General features: G+C 36.4%; 1 protein-coding gene across 3 annotated transcripts in view; it reads left to right on the top strand.

Moving 5' to 3' along the window:
• Ddr (discoidin domain-containing receptor 2) overlaps nucleotides 1-22,094 on the top strand; it is a 529,507-nt gene that overhangs the window by 407,248 nt on the left and 100,165 nt on the right. For 2 of the 3 annotated variants that reach the window (XM_076523238.1, XM_033472527.2), the window contains 3 exons: nucleotides 2,282-2,489; nucleotides 12,916-13,071; nucleotides 21,671-21,846. In XM_076523238.1, coding sequence (XP_076379353.1) covers nucleotides 2,282-2,489; nucleotides 12,916-13,071; nucleotides 21,671-21,846 — 540 coding nt within the window. The remainder of the gene's footprint in view (nucleotides 1-2,281; nucleotides 2,490-12,915; nucleotides 13,072-21,670; nucleotides 21,847-22,094) is intronic. The other variant, XM_076523242.1, reaches the window with a different exon arrangement.

Genomic DNA, 22,094 nt, shown 5'->3' with positions numbered 1-22,094 from the left:
ATTCTCGCAATTTGCATGCCGCCGCGCGATCGTCATCACGCATTCCAAATATTTGAAACATTGATATTTGTTACTCCGTCGAAGCGGCGGCAGCGTCATTAACAAACCAGGGCCGCGGGAAAACTCTAAATCGTGGGTGCGCGCTCGGATTTGAATGTTTAAAGAACACAAAGTCCGACCCACGGTTGAATCATTTAAATCAGAAAATCATGCTCCGCTTTCGAGTACAAGGTCCACGAGAAATTCATCCTATCGCTGGGACACGGTTTATTTATCGAGGGAAAAACGTGTCGTAGAATCTGGAGCGACTCTATCGCCGAGGGATTAAATTTTTAATTCGATCGACGGGGACGCGGGCGTTCCTCGCGCACCTCCGCAGGAGGCGAGATTACCGAGATCGGCCAATAGTTAATGCTCTATTCCGTGCACATATCTCGCGATCACGAAGAAGAAGACGAAGCGATTCCGTCACGCCCGACGATTCCCTCCCTGTTTACCGATCGCTTCGTCCCGACGGGGTGTGTGTCGTTGCGAAACTTACTCAGGCTGGAGTTTAAAATGTTTTCACTGTCTTCTATGACTGAGAAAAAAATTTCCATTGAATATTTATTCTAACAATGCAGGTGTGTTGAAGGTGTTGACGAAAAGAACTTCGTTGAATTAAAATAGTTGATTTTTAACTCTTATCAAAATGAAACGATTAAGGTTTATAATTGCTCTCAAAATTTTGAATCTTCAAAATATAATAGAAAAAGAAAGTGTTGAACAGTTAACCCCTTGTACTACGATTTCTTTCACAGCTACAGTAATTGCTCTTAACCAATTAACTGCCAAATCTTTTTTCCAATTTTTGAGGGAAAAAGTTATGTGTATGCACAAAAAGTTGTGTAACAGTATAATTATATTCAAATTATGTTTTGTTGTTAAAATATTTTATGTTTTCTAAAAAGTTTCAAATGGGGATTGTTGATCTGCAATAAACAATATTGTCTGATATATACAAAATGACATTAAATTATATCCCTATATAATTAAATTAAACTATTAAATTAAACTATATCCCTATATACTAATGACATTAACTAAATCCCCAAATGGGGATCGTGGCAGTTAATGGGTTAATACTATTCTTATTAATATCCTTAATGGAACGAGACAATTTTAGTTTCTTCTCGTCTCCATGTACTTTCATTTACTGATTTTCATGAAAGAACAATTCATTTTAGTTTCAATTTAGAAGAAATTTCATTTTTAGTAGATCATGTATGAAATTCTGATTACGAGTCTGACTCGTTCGTACAGTGCAAAGTAGTTACACAACAATGTTACAGAGAAATGAACTATGGACAGCATAAGTATTGGGTTGGCAACTAAGTAATTGCCGATTTGTTCAATGAAATAAAAAATTTGTTTTTACTTCGAACGAAGTTTAATCTGTAATGTATTTTCCATTTTGTTCGATGACCTTTCGCCATCTCTCCGACAACTTGAAAATTCCACGCTCGTAGAAAGTCTGATCCTTTTCGGCCAAAAACTGAGTTCAGTGAGATTTTACAGCGTCATCGTCATTCAAAGTTTTACCACGAAGGGAGTTGTCCAGGGATCGAAATAAGTGGTAATCCGATGGCGCGAGATCAGGACTATATGCTGGGTGTAACATGAATTCCTAACCAATATCCATCAATTTTTGCCGAGTGGACAAAGACGTGTGCGGCCTAGCATTGTCCTGCTGGAAAATGACACCGTTAGGATTGACCAATTCTGGTCGCTTTTCCTTGACCGCTGCATTCAATTTGTTCCAGTTGCTAACATTCACGGATAATAAGAAATAACATAATAATAATAATAATAATTTTATAATATAACATTTACGGATATCATAAAAATGGGAGTGAGAGACATCTATAACTGAAATCGGCAATTACTTAGCTTCAAGCTTTAAAGTGAGTCCAGATTTATTGTTGAAGATATAACAGTATCTTTTTTACGAAGATATAACAGTTCAAATATTGACATTTTCTCAAAAATTGGTAACACAGTGTACGAATACTTTTTACGTAAACTTACACAGGCAAAGTGAAAAGCTCACGATGCTAACGGATAAAGAGTCGATCGAAGGGCTTACAATCGAATCCATAGCAATTTCGTCGCTGCGTGTTCCCAACTAATTTCCGCCATGGAATCATCGTCAATAGGACGGCCACGTGCAGTCAGCCGTCGCGTCGATGTGTACATAATCCCGAGCACACAGATTGAGAGCATACACGTGATTTCTCGGCAGGTCTTTTCGTACGCGAAGGTTTATCTTGGTGCCGGTGGGAATCAGTTCAACGGAGAGCCGGTCCAGTTCTCCTACATACCGGACCTGGTGCTAGAGCAGGCACGTGACGTTACCATAAAGCTCCATTCCCGCGCCGGCCGGTTCCTGAAACTGCAGCTGTATTTCGCAGCCCGTTGGATCATGCTCAGCGAAGTAATCTTCGAATCAGGTAAGCCGTTCAACAGCACGCAACAACAAAGGGTCCGCGATTAATATCTATTCCGCCGTTTTGAGCCGCGTCACGCACAAACGTAAATTCGTTCAATACGTACAAAAAATGATACACATCTTTCATTTCCGAGCTGCTATACGACGACCTTCGGATAACACTGAACGAAAAAATGCCACGAATCGCCACGAAGTGCCACAATATTTGATATAATTTCGGCGATATACAGAGTGTCCCAAAATTATGGTATTTCCGGGAAAATAGAGATTACTGAGGTCATTCGAAGCAACTTTTTTCTTTACAAAATTTTTCTCCGCGGCATCGTTAACGAGTTATCACCGAAAAACACTGACCAATGAGAAGCGAGCTCGGTTGGCGCGAAGCGACTCAGCCAACGAGCGCACGAAGCCCAGTTCCGCTCACTGGCTCGGCCGCCCAGCGCCAGGCGCCCCTCATTGGTCATTGTTTTTCCTCAATAACTTGTAAACGATGCCTCGGAAAAAATTTTTGTAAAGGAAAATGTTACTTCAAATCACCTCAGGAACTCCTCATTTTCCGGAAATGATAATAATAATAACACCAACACCTCGTATGTAAACATAAATAAATGAATGTAAACATTACAAATGATCATTTATTCAATTTCAGACGTTAACACATAAAGCAAAAGAACAATTTATATAAAACCATCGATTAATGGTAGTTTCTCCTTCAATGTCATCCGAAGGTCATCATGTAGCAGGTCGTTGAATTCATCTCGACGTCGCCTATAATACTATGAAGTTAAAATCACCTAATTTCATTTTAAAGTATAACTATAAATGAATTTGTTTTTAAATTTAAACAATTACAGTTTCTTCTCGGTTAAATACTAATTAACTTTGGCAGGAAACATTTTTTTATCAGACCATCGGAATATAGTTTATATAGTTATTGTATTTACATTTATATAGTTTATTCATTCATCATTTGTTCATTAGTATATGAGTACTGCATATTGAAATTCGACAATTTCATTCAATATAAGAGTGTCGACTTTCATCAAAATCGTACGAGATTATAGAACGGTCGCCAACTTTTTAAGAAAAGGTGCCGCTTTACGTCGAGGCTCATTCATAACTATCATGCTCTCAGAATAATCAAACGAATTCTCGGTCACGCGCAACTGTCTCAGGCTTCAGCTCGTAAAAACCGTGTTGGTGTCGCGCATACAAAAGAGGAAGAGGAGAAGTTACGTTTACGTGAAAAATGGGGAAGGGCGCGATGGTGGAAGGGAACGCGAAGATATCACGAACGAAATAACTTCTCGCGGATTTCGAGGCTGCTGGGAGCAACTTGCTCGTGTGTCTACCGCCAGCCGTAGAAAGTCCCGCGGACTCGGGATCAGGGAACGGATGAGTTTCGGAGTCCCCTTTCTTCGGGATCCTGGCAGATTCGATTTCCAATTTTCGGTGACACGCTCCTGTCGTTCCGCCGTCGAAACGATAGAATTATTGGGGAAGATGAAGGATAATCAGGCACCGCTGCGCCGTAGCCGATACGTCAGATCCGGAACAATGGATTCCCCGACGCCCCGAACAAGATGGAATTTTTCCAGCGCAATCGTTAAGTGGAAAATGCTTAGCTCGAACGTCCGAAACCGTCGAATCACTGTGTTGCTGTCGATAGCGCGACGAGTGATTTCTGAACGCGGATGGTTTTCAGCTGCTGAAAATCTTCTTCGCCCGACTTGTAACTTTTTTGCGCTCTTCTTTTCGTGGTCGCGGCCTCGAGAGATCCGATTTTATTCTAGTCAAATTCCTTCGGCATCTCGACGGCTGCTCTGATTCGAAAATTAATTCACACGTTAACGTGTTACATTCTTTTCGGTTTTATTAGGATTTCCGGAGTGTAAGAATGTTGGTTATACCAACTACTGCTTCGAAATAGGAAATGGAAATAATTGAACTTGTAACCAAAGAAAACTGGTAAAAGCGAATTTATTACGCGTTTTGGGTTTTCACAAATGTATGTAGGTGTTCGCGGACTCTATCGCGCACTCAGCTTTTCGCGCTGAGTCGGCGGGGGCTTCTGATTTGATATCTAATTACCTACTAGATTGTTCGAGGGAGAATTAAGACTCGATCTCACTAGAGTTTCCACGTCGACGAATGACTCGAAACCAGCCCGATTTCTGGTCGCGTTTGGGTCCTTTATATAGCCAGATTTTCTCTGGAAAAATGATAGTGGGGATGTTCCTATGTGGTCCGATTCCAGAAACATTCGTCGTCGTACCCCCTTAGAGGTACTTGACTCGTGTTGGGGCGTCACAGCGTCGTCAGTAATATCGTGGAATTATGACGCTATATATATGGACTGCATATAAAAATAAGGAACCGGATTTTGCTTGAAGTTTTGTATTCGGCCCGTGACTACGCTACACCCTTGGTCAGGAGGTTTTAGTTCTACGAATTCTGTTACAACTCTGCTCTATTAGAGGATATTTTCCTTCGTGGTAGACTGCTACCCCTCCAACGCGTTTCTGATACTCGCTGATTGGTTTTCCTTGATTTTTGGCAATAGCCAATCGGTGAGTCTGTTTTAAAGCAGACACCCTTCCTTTGCGCCCTTAACGCGTCTTTCTGGGAGGGTGCTGGTGTATGGGAGGTGGGAGCGGCCGCAAGGCTTTGGCAAAGGTAGGAAAATTCCTCCAGGCATCACCGTCGTAAAACAATGTCAGGCTGACTCTTTGGAACTGTTCCTTTTTTATGACACGCCCTGGCCATCGAGGCCGAGAGAAGCGAAGTCCCAAAAATCAAGCAGTAGAGCATGCGTACTCTCGGCCGGCAAACGCTTTACGTCCAAAACGCATACCAGGTGTTATTGAAAATCCTAAGCTCAAAAACAGCCGGCTAGGCACGTTCGTGTCATAAAGAACATTAGTGCTGTGCACTAACAATTTATGTCGTAGAACTTGATTTTCCAATTTGCATTTAATGTAATAAAATGTGATGCTTCAATTTTGTTGTTGGTGTGGCAGTGAAAGTGTTTTCAACCATTTTCTATTTTGTGATCTGTTATTGTAAAATGTATTTCAAGAAAAGAAAACCTAGTGAAATATAATTCAATGGAGATTTCATTTTAATTGTTATGAATAACTTTTCTGTGTGAAATGCGTGTAGCGTTGCTAGTTCAAAATAAGAATATTTTGAGTTCACACAATGCTAAAGACGTAAAACTCGTGCGAAGAACAAAGAATATGTATATACGAAATAAAACTGATAAAACAAGCTAGATGATCGTAATGCAGTTATTTAAAATCAATAATATTTTGCAGTGTAACCGAGAGCGTAAAAATGCTTTTGCGTAAGTATAATAACAGGAGCATACAGTATTTGAGTCGTTTATTTTGAAAGTGGCATAAGTCACTTTACCGTAATGAAAAGTGGTGATTTTTTAATGTTTGTACGAAATTATTTATACCGAGAAAAATATCAGTATCCTGTTGAAGACTACAAATATGCGAAAAATAAGGGCTGCGAATTCCCGAAAATTGAATTTTCCAGGTTTTATTTCTAAAAACTGGGAACTGTGAATTGCGAAAATTTCAGAACGGGAAATTTGTAACAGTTAAGAGCTAGGAGTTGTTAAAACTTCGAAACTGCAAATTTACAAATATTAGGGACTACAAATTTGCAACGATCGAAGGCTGCGAATTTCTAAAAATTGAGGAGAGCGATTTCGAATTTCGCGAGGTATCGATTGTCAACAACTATAAAGACAAGGCGCAAGGCTGAAGTAATCGTACCTTCTCTTCCCAAATTGTCCATTTTACTTTACATTTACTGTATGCTCATCAAGCGATACCATTTTGCTGTTCGTTTCGTTCTTAATTGAGCCGTTTATTTTGAAAGTGGCATAAGTCACTTTATCGTAATGAAAAGCGGTGATTTTTTAATGTTTGTACGAAATTATTTATACCGAGAAAAATATCAGTATCCTGAGATAACAAATACAAGCAAATCTTCTCGAAAGTTAGCATCCATATTTTGAAACGTGTTAAAACGCAAACCCTTAAATATATCGACTTAAAAACAAAGTGACTTATGCCACTTTCAAAATAAACGGCTCATTTCATACTCGATAAAAGAACAAAAGCAATATATGGACCGTTTATTTTGAAAGTGGTGCAAGTCCACTTTCTTTCGTTTCGAGAAAATTGAATGTTAGCAGATCTGACAATTAAAAAATATAGGTTAATTATGTGAAGTCTGGGAATGTTTGTACTAATTTATCAATATGTAATTTGACTGTATAAATTTCTTTTAGGCGAATTTAACTAAAATAATATACAATTTCCAGGCTGCAAATGGACTTACACCACTTTCATAATTAGTCAATTGTAAATATCATTCAATTTCAATTTTGAAATAACAAATATCACTTAAAATAGATCTCATATTAATGCAATAACAAGAAATAAAATAGGATTAGCATTTTTTATTTTGAACGTTAATTATGTTTATATATTGTTAAACTTAACACAAGATATTGGTATTATTAATTACTTATGCTCTTCATGTGGCAGTTTTTTGAAATATTCATGATGCACAGGAGGTATATAAGGTAATAGCTGCTGCATATCCTTATATTTTTCGTATGTAATAGGCTTGGCATCGTGATGGAAATTGGACTTACACCACTTTCATAATCAGTGGTCACGCAATTTCTTTTACCGGCCAATTTTAAATCGAACAAAGCATTGGCATTTTTCAAGATATTAAACACTAACTAGTTATAAACAAAAAGTTTACACTAAATTAAGCATAAATTACGTCGTATCTCATCTTTTTTAAAAAAAGGACTTACACCACTTTCAAAATAAACGGTCCATATTTCCTTGACATATCACCAGCATTTATTGAAGTATACAATAACATTTGGCTTATAAAATTTTCTGAGCAAGATCAGTCTTAAAGAAGCCAATTTCACATATCAGGAATAGACAATTGCAAAAACTGTGTATAAAGAGTAAAGTGGAAGAAAACGAAATTGCAGAAGAAATGAGGATTCAGTTTTCCTCTTTTTCTCGTGAAACGAAGTACAAAAACAGAAGAAGCTGATACCCTCTGTCAGATCGCATTTCGTTCGAAATATGTTTCACTTTTCATTGGCCTAGATTAAACACGGCGCGGCACAGGCAAAAGAATAACTCGGCGGGAAGTTAAATAAAAATCCACGGGGGCGATTCGCGCCACGTTCGCGGGAAAGCGAACGTGAATTATATGGTGCCCGGATGGCGTGGAATTCCAACCACTTCGGCGCTAAGCAATCGAAGTTATCTTTCGCGGAATGAGAAAACACCGGCGCACTGAGGGAATGATTAACGATGGTTTCGCTTTATCGGCCCGTGCTCTCGGGCCAGTGCCGACTTCGCCGAGCGAAAACTTTTTCAGGGCGTGTGCTTCCACGAGCAAGTTTCGTTCCTGGTTCGCGACCACGTGCTCTCGTCTGAACAACGTGCGGCGGATACTTGCGATCTCCGACCAATCGCCATCTTTACGATCGCGAAACGTCCTCGGAATATACCGATGGTCAAATTTATAAGACACCATGGAATTTGCCGAAAAAGGGTGTCTATGATATACACAATTATCTCTTAAAGAGCATGGTATATAATTTGATGTATTTTATTTTGAATTAATATCTTTATCAGATAGTGATAACTTACATTTAATTTTCAATTTAAACGACAATAATTCATTTTCACTTGGAGAAAATTATGATACAGTACCGTTTGAAATGAAAGAATTTGTATAATTGAATGAAACTATTACATTTACTTTCAATATTAATAATTTGTCGATCCTCCTTTATTTTGTACTGTCTTGATCATTTAATCTGGCAAATTTTTGTACAGTTTTTTAAATGTAATTTTGATTCAAATCTCTTCAAGCAGACACGATTGCTTTTCTAAATCCTGAACTCCCGAGTTGTTCACTTCCTTATCTTGTTAAGTAACATGCTTCAATTATGGTGGTCACATCTTCTAGTTTCCGCATGTATCAAATTTTGTCTTACAACTTTTATCCTTAACGTTGAATCTACGCCGACCATTACAAATGACGCGCGTTGCTTTATGAGAATGACGAAGCTGAATTAATGTAGACTTTTCGCTACTTTCATTGTTCCTGCCAAGGAATTTATTCCATCGTTTCCTGTGAAAGTCTTTACAACTGGAATGATTTTTAAATATAAAATGTGGAACCTGTCATTTTTACAGGTATAGAAGATTTTGGGGTCTTTGTTAACACTGAACCTACCATAAAGATGAAAATTGTTAGAATTATAGAAACACTTTAGTACAAAATAATTGAGTAAATTTCTTAGGTCGATGGTATATTCTAATAAAAATGGCGGAAAGTTCAAATGAATTCAGCCTTGTTATTTTTCCAACGCATCACACATCATTGATCTTTAAATCTCGGTAGGTTTAGCGTTAAAATTACAGAAGAGTGCTTAAATTTTGTAAACCAATTCAAGATTGGATTAGCCGTTCTACAGGGTGTCCCAAAAATGTCTCGAAATCCAAAAGTGGCGGGTTCCTCAAGTCATTCGAAGCGACTTCTTCCTTTACAAAAATGTTCTCCGAGGCACCGTTAACGAGTTATTAACGAAAAACAGTGACCAATGAGAGGCGAGCTCGGCTGGCGCGAGGCGACCGAGCCAATGAGCGGAACTGGGCTTCGTGCGCTGGTTGGCTGGGCCGCCTCGCGCCAGCCGTACTCGATTCTTATTGGTCACTGTTTTCCGTTAATAACTCGTTAACGGTGCCTCGGAGAAAATTTTTGTAAAGGAAGAAGTTGCTTCAAATGATCCGAGGAACCCGCCATTTCCGGATTGCGAGACATTTTTGGGACACTCTGTGTATCGAATCATGGACCTTACAACGTCAGAACTCCAATCACGGAGCGAGAAAATCCGAGTCGATCATAAATCGAGCAGGCAGATTCCCAGTCGTAAAATGCACACACTATCAATACAAATTCCGCGCGCAAAACCGTCGAATCGCCGATTCCATTCTCACGATGGATCGGTAACATGCACGTTCCTGCGGTTCCTGTGAAACGAACCGGAACGAAACTTCCTTCTACGGTCCTCGAAGCGGGAACCCTCGAAAAGTTCGACGCCGGTTCGTTGCACCGGCCAAGAGACCGAGACCGTCGTTAATCATTCGACAGTGGCCCGTGGTCTCTTGCTACGAGCGTTAACTTCCATCGACCGGTAACCGGCGCTGCCGCACACTGATCCGGATCGAAAGATTTAGTGACACTTTGCCAAAAAAGCCAGCCACTCCAGCCTGTCGATTTCTATTCTGCTTTTACCGGTCGATAACCTGAACAGTGAACCAATTAAAAGTTAATAGAAAATCGTGTAGCAATAATAATTTCACTCACTGTGTCAGAGAAAAAATATCTTGTTTACAAATGAACAACTGTATTCGTTTTAAGAAAAGCTTTTTCTGGAAGATAGCATTTTTTTGTGTTCACTATTATAATATTTATCATACTTTTCTGGCCTCCTGAGACTTTTCTGTGATATTTTTCTGGTAATTGATACAATTTACAAAAGTTTTTAGAAATTGTTTAATACGCTCTGAAGAACCAAATGTTCAACAATGCTGAAATATACAGTGTCAATAGAGTTTGAGTTTTAAATTACTACACACATAATAATTGAGTAAAATATCACATCAATCGTTCTCGACGTATTTTTAAATTAATTACGCTTTCTATCTTAATAAACTGGCTACTTAACGACCAGAAAATTACATCTTAAGTATAATGCAGATTTGTTATCAAATTCCAGTCGTCCAAGACTGGTATGTCGGAAACAATGAAAAAATTAAAAGAAACTAAGAATGTTGATGTACTAATTTCTACTTGTTAAACTTGGCTAATTGTTTTTTGCAATTGATACAGAAAATTTGTATTTTGCGTAAAAATTTACAGTCTAGTTATTAGCATATTATAATTTCACGCATTTATGGTAAAAATTAATACGCGAAGTTAGGTAAAAGCTTCGGAAAAATCGAAAGGTACTGGTACATGTTTCAATGTGTTAAAAATTAATTAGAAGCTAATAAAGACTTTTATAATACATATAATAAAGATTTATATATATATATAAAATATATACAATATGTATAATCAAGATTTTTATTTTCCACAAAGACTCACAATTTGATCATCAGTTTCAGCCAAGTACATTTTACATGAATCGAACAATTTTATACCAACTATGAATCGACATTAAAAGAATAACGTTTAAAGAATTTCAAAGTACTATATTCTATTATTTCGAACACGATAAAATAATTAAAAAATTAAAGAAACGTCTATGGAATTTAAATTTTCCATAAAAATCCGCAGTCCAGTAATCACGGAAAATGTGAAAGCAGCGCCGGGAAAATAGGTTTCCGTTGGAAGTTCCGATCGGGTGTCTTTCGGTGGCTAGAAAGTTCCGTCAAAATGTCACTAAATCGTTCGATCCGGGTCATTTGCGCGCCGCAGGCTTTTCGTCGCCGGCTTAGCTCGTATTTACGGTGCGAACGGGCCGCGTCATCGATAGGAAAATATATCGGTCCGGGCTCCTCGCCGCGAGAAGAAAATTGTCGACAGCAATTTCGCGTGCCGTAATTAATGTCTACACTTAACAGGCGAGCCGAGGCGCAATTAACAATTCTCGAACCGGTGTGCTGTGCTCTTTTCAAGCTCGACGCTCATTGAACTGACCGTAAATTAAATGTTCGCCCCCGATGTACTCGGCGCGAGGCTTCACGGCGCGGCTCCGGCTACGCTGGCAAATTTATCGCAATGAGGTGAAAGTTTGAAATACGAGTATTTTGCATCGCGAAATTGCTCGTTCCGCGAATTCTTTCGGATGGCACGCGGTGAAATGCATTTTCCATCTTTTCTCTCCTTCCGCGGCGCTCCTATTATTTTTCTGTCCGGTATTATTGACACTAGCAGCGAAGGCGATAGCTTTTAATCGCGGTTTTTCAACTTCCCGGGCCCGATTTACTTTTAATTAGAAAGATGAAACGGTTCTTTGAGCTTACGATGAAGCCCGCACGAACCTTAACCGTCTTTTAATTGTCCGGCCCGGGGTTTTTCAGCTTCCGCGCGCGATTTATATTTACATTGCCCGGAATTTGTAGATTGCGGCTGCAAGCTTGCCGGGTCTCTATTTCACGAGTATAATTCGCGGATCGTATATTCCGACGCGTCGATAAATAGACGGATTCCGAATCGAAAATGCAATAAGGAAAACATGTTTGAATAATGTATCGAGCCGCTAAAACGTTAAGACGTTTATCGATAGAGTTACGAATATAACCGTTTCGAGAGTCCAATATATTTCCAACGAGACAGCTGTGCCATTTGTGAATTGTTTTTATTTGTAATAAACAAGAATTTTAGATCGAATTTTTCAGTCACGCGAATTATTCCAATACTGCTATCTGTTATACTATTCATTAAAACTCGCGACTGTAGAAACGTGGATTTTTATTTCAGTGGTCTCATCAATTTCATTTGATCATCATCAGTTTAATACATCGATCATTATTTCATTATTTCATTTTATACAGCCATCATTATTTCTGTGAATGTAAAAATCAATTTTAATTAAGCCGTCCTTCATCTGTAATCAGTTACTTAGATGTTTACAAAAAATATGCAAATTCTATCATGTCTTTGCTCTAAAATTCAATTCAAGTAATTATTCATATAGCTACGATTGAATTTATTTTCTCACGATCTGAGAAGAAACAACAATCTCCCAATTTTATTGAAATCTGTTCAAAAAGGTGGAATGTTGTTGTTTCATTTTAGACCGTATAATCAGATAATACAAAATTTGGATATCTGAATACGGTGACTCCTTCATAATTCCAGTCGGAAGATAGAGCTTTCATTTTGTTGGAAAATGCATAAAAAAAATGAAAGCTTTATTTTCTGACCGCAACCATTATAAAAAGGAACGACCGTCTCAGATATTAAAACTTTAAATTCTATCAAAATTGCTCGCAGCAATTTGATATAATCGCCGTGCTGAATCTTAGCCCTCGAGTTTTTTCATCGGACAAATTACGCTGGTTTTATGGAACAGTCATCGCCCTGGCCAGCGAGCGCGTTAAAGAATCTTCAGAGAGCGGGCGCGCCAGCGATTTAAAAAGCGACCAAGGCTCGGTCCGTGCGAAGCTAAAGGAGCCGTACACAAAGTTAGCATTGATGGAACGGCGCAAACGATACGACGGCTGTATTAATTTGTCGTCTCATTAATGCGATATGGCGCGTTTAAAAGATTCAGCCGGCAGCGACGCGGCGCGACCGGTTTCTTTTGCCGACCAGAAATTTCATTAGTCTTTATCCGTGATGCGCAGTAATCTCCGAATGGAACAACACCGAGGACGAGGATCCGAGGAACAAGAGCGGCATTGTATTGGCAACTGGCAGCCCCTATCAGAATAACGAGGGTCCACTGCAAAGAGACGAAGTGAAGGCCACTTTTAATAAGGAGGAAAACAACGATAATGCTCGTAAGTCTGTCCCGCCTGGTTTCTGGTATTGTTACATCGAAAGGTTCCCTTTCGTAATTTTCCGCACAATTTCCACTCTTCTTTATCCCCTCCCCCCTCCCTGTCCACGATCCTGCGACCCTATTTTCCCGGTCGACCTTTTTTGTGCCTTGATGCCGCACGAAAATTGAATGCCGATCACGAACAGTCCCTTTTTTCCGTCGTTTTTCTCCTTGTTTCCCCGTCGCTCTTTCTCCGTTTTTTTTTCGCGTTGTTTCACTTGTACCTACAATGTTGATTGGGAACAACGGCGATGAAAGGGAGCGTATAACGAGATTTTGAAAAAACATTTGATTCCCGGTTTCCCCATTATTGCTCGGCCGCTTTTGAACTGAACGGATCCGAGCGATTAATATCGAATGCTTTAATTACACTTCACAGAATTTCTGTTTATACTCTCTGCATCGAAAATTGCCGCGACCTTTTCGCTCGTTTTTTCCCCGTCTGTGTTTAAACACGCGTTTGGCGCGAGTTCAGATACAACGAACTCTGTATGCATGATTGATAGATTCATGTATGACTTGTACAACAGGAGTTTAAAAATATACGGGGTGTCCCAGGTTTTAATGTTCAAACTTTGTTAGTGTATTCTATGGCACGAAGTAAGTTAAAAATGTTATGTAAGCATAGGTCACATAGAGCTTTATTAAGAAGTTATAACAAAAATTCAGGATAGGAATAGTAATCAACTAAAAAAAAAAGTAAAAAATAAAAAAAAATCTTCGATCGATGTCAATCATGTATTTCTTGAAATTTTGGTACAAGTGAACCTTATATATGTCACCATCTACAGCAGGGGTGTCAAACGCAAAAGCTAACTTGGGCCAAATAAACAATGCTTAACTTTAGGTGGGTCGCAAAAAAAAATCAATGTTCATAGAAAGAAATATTTTTATTTTGACTAGTACATTGTAATAAACATATATAAAGTTAAATTATTGTTTACGTCCTGATACTTGACGTCTCTTCTCTGATACCATCTTTCCTATTTCGGGAGAAATTTTATTGGCCGAGACTGTTTCTATTTTATTTTTACTTTGCGTCGGATATATTGACTGGGCCGCAAGAATGTTCATCTCGGGCCGCGAGTTTGCCACCCCTGATCTACAGTAAAAAATTTATTGCGAAATCTGAAACGCGTCACTTTATTTTGACAAATTTTGTTCAGAAAAAGCGAAGATACGAATACTTATGGGGCTGACTGTATTTAGGCGAAAGCTCTCAAGTCGCCAATATTACTCGTTTTATCATAGAAGTGTCCTTAAAATAAAAGATTTCTATCGAACCGGAAAAGTCTTTATGCTTTTTAGTATTTGGTCCGTATCATTTTTATAGCTTATTCCCGTGGCACTGTATAATGGTTTCTGGCGGTCCTCGAAAATTCTCGGTTTCACGATCAAACGGAACCGGGAAGGCCGTTCCTATAAATCGATAATGTGCCGGTGTCGTTCTTTTCTTTCAGCTCCGCCGAGAAGAAAGCAAAATCTAATTAATTTCCTTTCTTCGGGCTCTGTCCTCCGGAGAGCACTTCACTTTGAACGGAAGTGTTAAGAGAAGTAAATCTAAAGCACTACTGACCGACGTTTCCGCGTCGTCGTATTGCCCGATAAACGGTCTAATTGTTATCCAGCACTCTTCCTCTGCTTCTTCTTCTTCTTCTTCTTCTTTCGAGTCGTTCGAACGATATTCAGTGTAATCGACCGGTTTTATGGCCGAGTTTTTCCGGCCACTTGTTTTACTTTCTGTAATGCAAATAGACTGAATTTATTGAATTCTTCCGCATTGTGTGTCAACGGCCACGCCACTTGACCTTTTTCAAAGTTTTGTGAAGATACAGTGCGTCGTATTCAGGAGCATGCTATTTTCTGTCCTTTTCTTTTCATTGCTGCGCAAGTGCGCCCCGAAGAGATATATGAAATACCGACTGCATACCGTTGCAATTATCATTCTCCTTTCAAAGAGAAAGAAGAGAACGCGACAAATAGAAAGGATTTTACATACAGCGTGCTCAAAGCAGCAAAATATTTGATGATAATTTTGTTCGGATTCGAGCCGTTTATTTTGAAAGTGGCATAAGTCACTTTACCGTAATGAAAAGTGCTGATTTTTTAATTTTTATACGAAATTATTTATACCGAGAAAAATATCGGTATCCTGAGATAACGAATACAAGTAAATCTTCTCGAAAGTTAGCATCCATATTTTTAAACGTTTTAAAAGCGCGAACCCTTAAATGTATCGACTTAAAAACAAAGTGACTTATGCCACTTTCAAAATAAACGGCTCATATAATATCAGGAATTGTGAAAGAAAATATCAGAAACCACTTCGACTGGATTGGTAGCTCCAGTGTTAACACGTTCCGTGCCGAGCTTTTTTTACTCGAATCTTCACACTTTGATATTTTACTAAAACTTGATGTATTACGTGCAATATTATTAATTCTCGTACACATAACAACGTAACAAAAACTTATCAACGCCCATTCTTGCGGTGGAAATTGATTCTTCGGTTCTAAATTTCTTGTAAACAATTTGTTCAGTTCACTAAGTAAACATGCAAGCGTGTACCATCGATGGTACACGTGGCACGGAACGTGTTAATTGAATCAAAACAACGCATTGTCAAAGATGTATTTACGGTGTTCGAGAGACATTGAGAAATGATCTATCTTTGGTTCCGATCATTTTCTTCAATTTTCGATCATTTAATTAATAAATAGTCATATAGTCCTCAGATATAGTTATACGTAAGATACTGGACTCATGCATCGTCAAATTATGCTTTACGCCTCGAATCAATGAATTGCGTTTCATTTATAATTCCATAATTTAAAGAATAAGATTTTTTTAACACAAATAGAGAGAAATGAAAGGTTGCGCAGTATCTAAGAACAGAAAACCGGCGAACTTTCTCGCAAAGAAACATACGAAGATTAATAATTCTTAGTTCAATTAAGATTGAAAGAAAATGCACGAAAGAAATTGTCAATTTAAAGAACGATACTTGGGTTTTTAATTTTATCTCATGAAACGCCTTGTGTAAAAGAACTTAAAAGAAATGAGCCGTTTATTTTGAAAGTGGCGTAAGTCACTTTACCGTAACGAAAAGTGGTGATTTTTTAATGTTTATACGAAATTATTTATACTGAGAAAAATATCAGTATCCTGAGATAACGAATACAAGTAAATCTTCTCGAAAGTTAGCATCCATATTTTTAAACGTGTTAAAACGCGAACCCTTAAATATATCGACTTAAAAACAAAGTGACTTATGCCACTTTCAAAATAAACGGCTCATATTATGCAAACTATGCTACTGCTAGAAAATGTGTAATCGCTGGACTGCGAATTTTTAAAATTAAAAATTTTTTTAATTATAAAATAAACATTTTCTACCTCGATTGGTTACTAAAGTAAAATGAAAGTTTGTTTTCTCTCTTAATAGGTCCGATAGTGTGAAAATAATGTAACAGCATTCATAAAATCTTATAATCTTTAGATTTACGTTCTGCTTACGCATTTTTGTCATAAATGCGTAGAACCCACAGTCTAGTAGTCACATAATCACTTAAGCCAATCACAAGAAGGTCTACGAAAAAGTCGATAGTGATTCATAATTGCTAGATTACTACTTTTATTTATTTGGCATTATATTTTGCCTCGAAGCTATTTTGACCGTAAATATAAAATCATTTTTCTAACTTATAGTATTTTCATTTTATACGACAAAATGCATTTTATGCATATGAAATTGATTCTTGGGACTCGCGCAACAGTTACACTCTTAATAATCTTTTCAATCTAAACTTTGATAATATCAAAATTATCTTAAAAGGTGATATAACAAATTTTAGTGGTGCCTCAGAGTCGCCACTCGAGTGCAAAGGGTTAAAGGTGGACCTGTATCGGTTCATTAAGAGTAAAAAGCAATATTTTATGTTTTTGCTAGATTACTACTTTTATTTATTTGGCATTATATTTTGCCATAAAAATGCATCGCGAAACTATAAAGTATTACAACTAAAATTATATTGAATGTCGTAGAAAGTTTTAGGTACTGTCATAAGGGTTAGAAATTAAAATGCTGTTATGAACCAAATTTATTGAGATATTTATTGATGGAATACTATTGCATTCATGCATTTTTGACCAAAATGGCTAGGCTAAATATAAAGATCTGAAGATATTTAAAGAATTATAGAATGTCTTTCTGTGTGCAACTTCTTAAAATGGCTAAAAGAGGAAAGACATTCATGTCAAACTTAAGTTTCTTATAATTAATTACACTTTCAAAGTAAAAACGGCTCATTTATAAATCGATGTTCGAACATCGAAACAATTTAAAAATTTGGAAAGAGGCAGCAAATAACACAAGTCGAAAGATGTAACTTCGCTACTTTAGACCTCGTTACATGCAACGATATTCCGTTGTGTGGACAAAAGCCTTCGGCTCGCAAGAAAGACGAAGCAGAAATCGAGCAAGAAGAGCGTTGCCGAGTGTAACGTCTGGTTGTCTCTGCTCTAGCCGACTCGCGTTGGCCGAAGTGTATGTTCGCGTGAAGCGTTACGACACGCGTTCGAACAGAAACGAAATGAGACCGGTCCATAGCGATCTCAAGTGAAGCGCGAAACAGCTCGAAATTGCAGGAAACTTTCGGGAAAGGAAACAGCAGGAACACCGATAGAACGACGCTTCTTCGAACGCGAAAGTAACTACAGTTCAGTTTCCCTTATCCGAACTGTTAAATGAACGTGTAACAAAAGTGTTCGCGCGCGAGAATAAAAATCAAATTTGATTTCTGTGGTGAAGTGACGTTTATTATTTATTATTAAAATTGTACTGTGTACGAAATATATCTATATAAATAAAAAAAATTTATCTATATAATAAATAAATAAATATTTTATATAATAAATATAAAAATATATCTAAATATATCTATGTAATACGAAAAAGGGAAGTGACATTTATTATTATAAAAGTAAAAATACCACTAAAGAGTCACTAAAATTGTACTGTGTACGAAATATATCTATATAAAGAAAAAAAATTTATCTATATAATAAATAAATAAATATTTTATATAATAAATATAAAAATATATCTAAATATATCTATGTAATACGAAAAAGGGAAGTGACATTTATTATTATAAAAGTAAAAATATCACTAAAGAGTCACTAAAATTGTACTGTGTACGAAATATATCTATATAAAGAAAAAAGATATATCTATATAATAAATAAATAAATATTTTATATAATAAATATAAAAATATATCTAAATATATCTATGTAATACGAAAAAGGGAAGTGACATTTATTATTATAAAAGTAAAAATATCACTAAAGAGTCACTAAAATTGTACTGTGTACGAAATATATCTATATAAAGAAAAAAGATATATCTATATAATAAATAAATAAATATTTTATATAATAAATATAAAAATATATCTAAATATATCTATGTAATACGAAAAAGGGAAGTGACATTTATTATTATAAAAGTAAAAATACCACTAAAGAGTCACTAAAATTGTACTGTGTACGAAATATATCTATATAAAGAAAAAAGATATATCTATATAATAAATAAATAAATATTTTATATAATAAATATAAAAATATATCTAAATATATCTATATAATACGAAAAAGGGAAAAGTGACATTTATTATTATAAAAGTAAAAATACCACTAAAGAGTCACTAAAATTGCACTGTGTAGTTTTCATATCATGAAGCGAACATTTATAAATAGGAAAAATTAGAATTATTTAAGTAAGAGTTATTTAAACTCACAATCTAAATGTGAGCTTAACAAAATGTTATAAGGCTGCAAACGAACGATGGCAAGGTATTAAATTCGTTTTACTCAAGTAGACAGTAAGAAAAGGAACGGTTTACGTGTTTCTTTAGATCAAGATCAAGAAACGTCAAATCATTCTCGTGCCACGGTACACGTGGCGATAAACTTAAAAATAGTCTTCCACTTTATTTCATTATTTATCAATGATGTGACTAGAAATTAAAAATATTTTAAACTTAAAATTATTCTTAAACTTAAAAATAGTCTTCCACTTTATTTCATTATTTATCAATGATGTGACTAGAAATTAAAAATATTTTAAACTTAAAATTATTTGTAAACTTAAAAATAGTCTTCCACTTTATTCCATTATTTATCAATGATGTGACTAGAAAATCCGTGTTGTTAATGAAAAACTGAAAAACATAAATGTAAAGATAGTAACTCATATTAATTGATCGTACTCGCAATATTTTTGGGCAAACAAAATAAATTGATACTCTGACTGCTGGAAACCGGGCGGCACTCGTATTTTTAATTCGTTATAACACACCTTTTTATTTCTTTTTTTTCGGAGGTTCGACAGGAACGCGCGGATGCGAAATTACAATGATCAAGTCGATCGCCGAATAAGAGCAACTGGTCGATAAAGGTGATCGACGGTGATCCAATTATGACCAGCATGATGAACGCAATCATCATTATCGCCCCATCGTGCATTATGCGAGGCCTGCCTTCACGATAATATCCACCGTGATAGGTCATGTACATTGGTGTATCCGGTGGCCTGGATGGTAGACACTGGAGACGTGTATACGTGCATGTCTCGGATCACGTACGATTGTTCATGGTGCCTCAAACGCACGTCCGAATTGAACCACGAAACTGTCGTTTCACTCTTCGTCACCTCTACTAATTGGATGCTATTGAGCAGCGTTACCGTGTGGAATTCGGGAACCTCCTAAACAATATGGAAAAACTGCTGGAAAGCTCTCTTTCGTTCAGGCAACGACCGTTTCGTTGTTAGTCGGCTTGCGGGTTTGATTACTGAATTTGTGATTTCGATTTTTAAGCAAGAACTAGTGGAAATTATTTTTAGTAATTTATCTTTTTTCTATAATTTTTCTTTCTATTACTTTGACTGCCGCGTCACCCGTATGCGGGTGATGAAATTATTAAAAAATTTAATTTCTATGATAATTCATAAAGATTTCTTAATTTTATTAAGATTCGCAAGAGTTGCAAGATTCGTAAGAATGTTGAAATAGTAATCGATGTCATATAGCTTTGCTTTGCAAGTTTCATTTAATTGATTAAGATACTTTAATTCTATGAAATTTTGAGATGTTTTCGGCAACGACCGTTTCGTTGTTAGTCGGCTTACGGGTTTGATTACTGAATTTGTGATTTCGATTTTTAAGCAAGAACTAGTGTAAATTATTTTTAGTAATTTATCTTTTTTCTATAATTTTTCTTTCTATTACTTTGACTGCCGCGCCACCCGTATGCGGGTGATGAAATTATTAAAAAATTTAATTTCTATGATAATTCATAAAGATTTCTTAATTTTATTAAGATTCGCAAGAGTTGCAAGATTCGTAAGAATGTTGAAATAGTAATCGATTTCATATAGCTTTGCTTTGCAAGTTTAATTTAATTGATTAAGATACTTTAATTCTATGAAATTTTGAGATGTTTTCGGCGCGGCTGTCGATGTGTTAAAGAGGAATTGAGAAATGACGAACTATTTATTGTTTTCCACTTTCTCTTTGATTTTTTTTATTATTAATTAATTTACCAATTTACAAATTTTATTATTATTAATTTACCAAATATTCTCACGAAATAAATTGTGAAGGCACTAGGTTTTTAACATTAAATCTACTGGCCAGTCAAAGTGACCGATTTCACATTTTTCAGTTTAAAATTATTGAAATTATAAAGATTCGATCATAGAAAATGATTGAATAGATCTTTAAGTAAACATGATGTTATAATAAAAATGAGGAAATGTCTAAATATTTATATTCAGTCTTTTCATTCTTACAAAGGAATGCAAGTTTTTCAATTCTCGTGCTTATTGAGTTTAATGTTATGAAGACAAATTTATTGCATCTATATATTTACATCAGACTTGTCATGATTGGTTCTATAGATTTAGTTTCTCCATAATGTTCAATAATACTTACAATACAGAAAGAATGAAAACTTTTAACGCGGAGACATGAAAACATAGATTGGATGGATAAATCTCGATAGAATTTGTGTATCGCGCTTAAACTATGGATTAACCCTTTGCACTCGAAGCTATTTTAACCGTAAATATAAAATCATTTTTCCAACTTATAGTATTTTTATTTTATACGACAAAATGCATTTTATGATTCTTGGGACTCGCACAACAGTCACACTCTTAATAATTATTTAAATCCAAACTTTGTTAATATCAAAATTATCTTAAAAGGTGATATAACAAATTTTAGTGGTGCCTCAGAGTCACCACTCGAGTGCAAAGGATTAAAGGTGGTCCTGTATCGGTGCATTAACAGTAAAAAGCAATATTTTATGTTTTTCTAAAATATCTCATGTTTTATGATAATTTCCATCAAATATCACATTCCCTTGTGTATATGTATAGCGCATAAAATATTGGTACCTCTGTTAGAGAGTGCTGCGAAATTATACTAAAGTGAATTCACCAGAATGAACAAGTATTGCTGTTAATTACTGTAGCTTACCCCTGTTAGTTCCAGAGAAGAGCAAGGAGCCCGAATCAAAGCAGTTCGTCGGCCTGGTGATTGGGAACCTAACAACGGTGATAGTGATACTGCTGGCAGCCATCATGTTCATCTTCTACAGGAATAGAAGACTGAAAGCAGCCCTCGCGCCGTCCACGTTCTACGATCAGCCCGGCGATCTCAAGGTAAAACGACAAACATCATTCGTCAAACGCCAACACGTTAAACATTATTATACCTTGGTATACCTTGGGCAAAGACAGACTCAAGTCGGTTAATCGATATCGTACAATTCGCAATGGGAAACGGATTTTTTCATTTTCGAACGTCGTTATTTCAGCGAATTTTTTTTTATTTATTTAATGTCGCATCTACTTAATAGCAATTAACGACCACTTGTCGGATTATAATTGTATTACAATGTGTCGCAATC

Source organism: Megalopta genalis, chromosome 1 (assembly GCF_051020955.1).
Source record: "Megalopta genalis isolate 19385.01 chromosome 1, iyMegGena1_principal, whole genome shotgun sequence".
Classification (NCBI taxonomy): Eukaryota; Metazoa; Arthropoda; class Insecta; order Hymenoptera; family Halictidae; genus Megalopta; species Megalopta genalis.
This window is presented reverse-complemented; position numbering and strand designations above follow the sequence as displayed.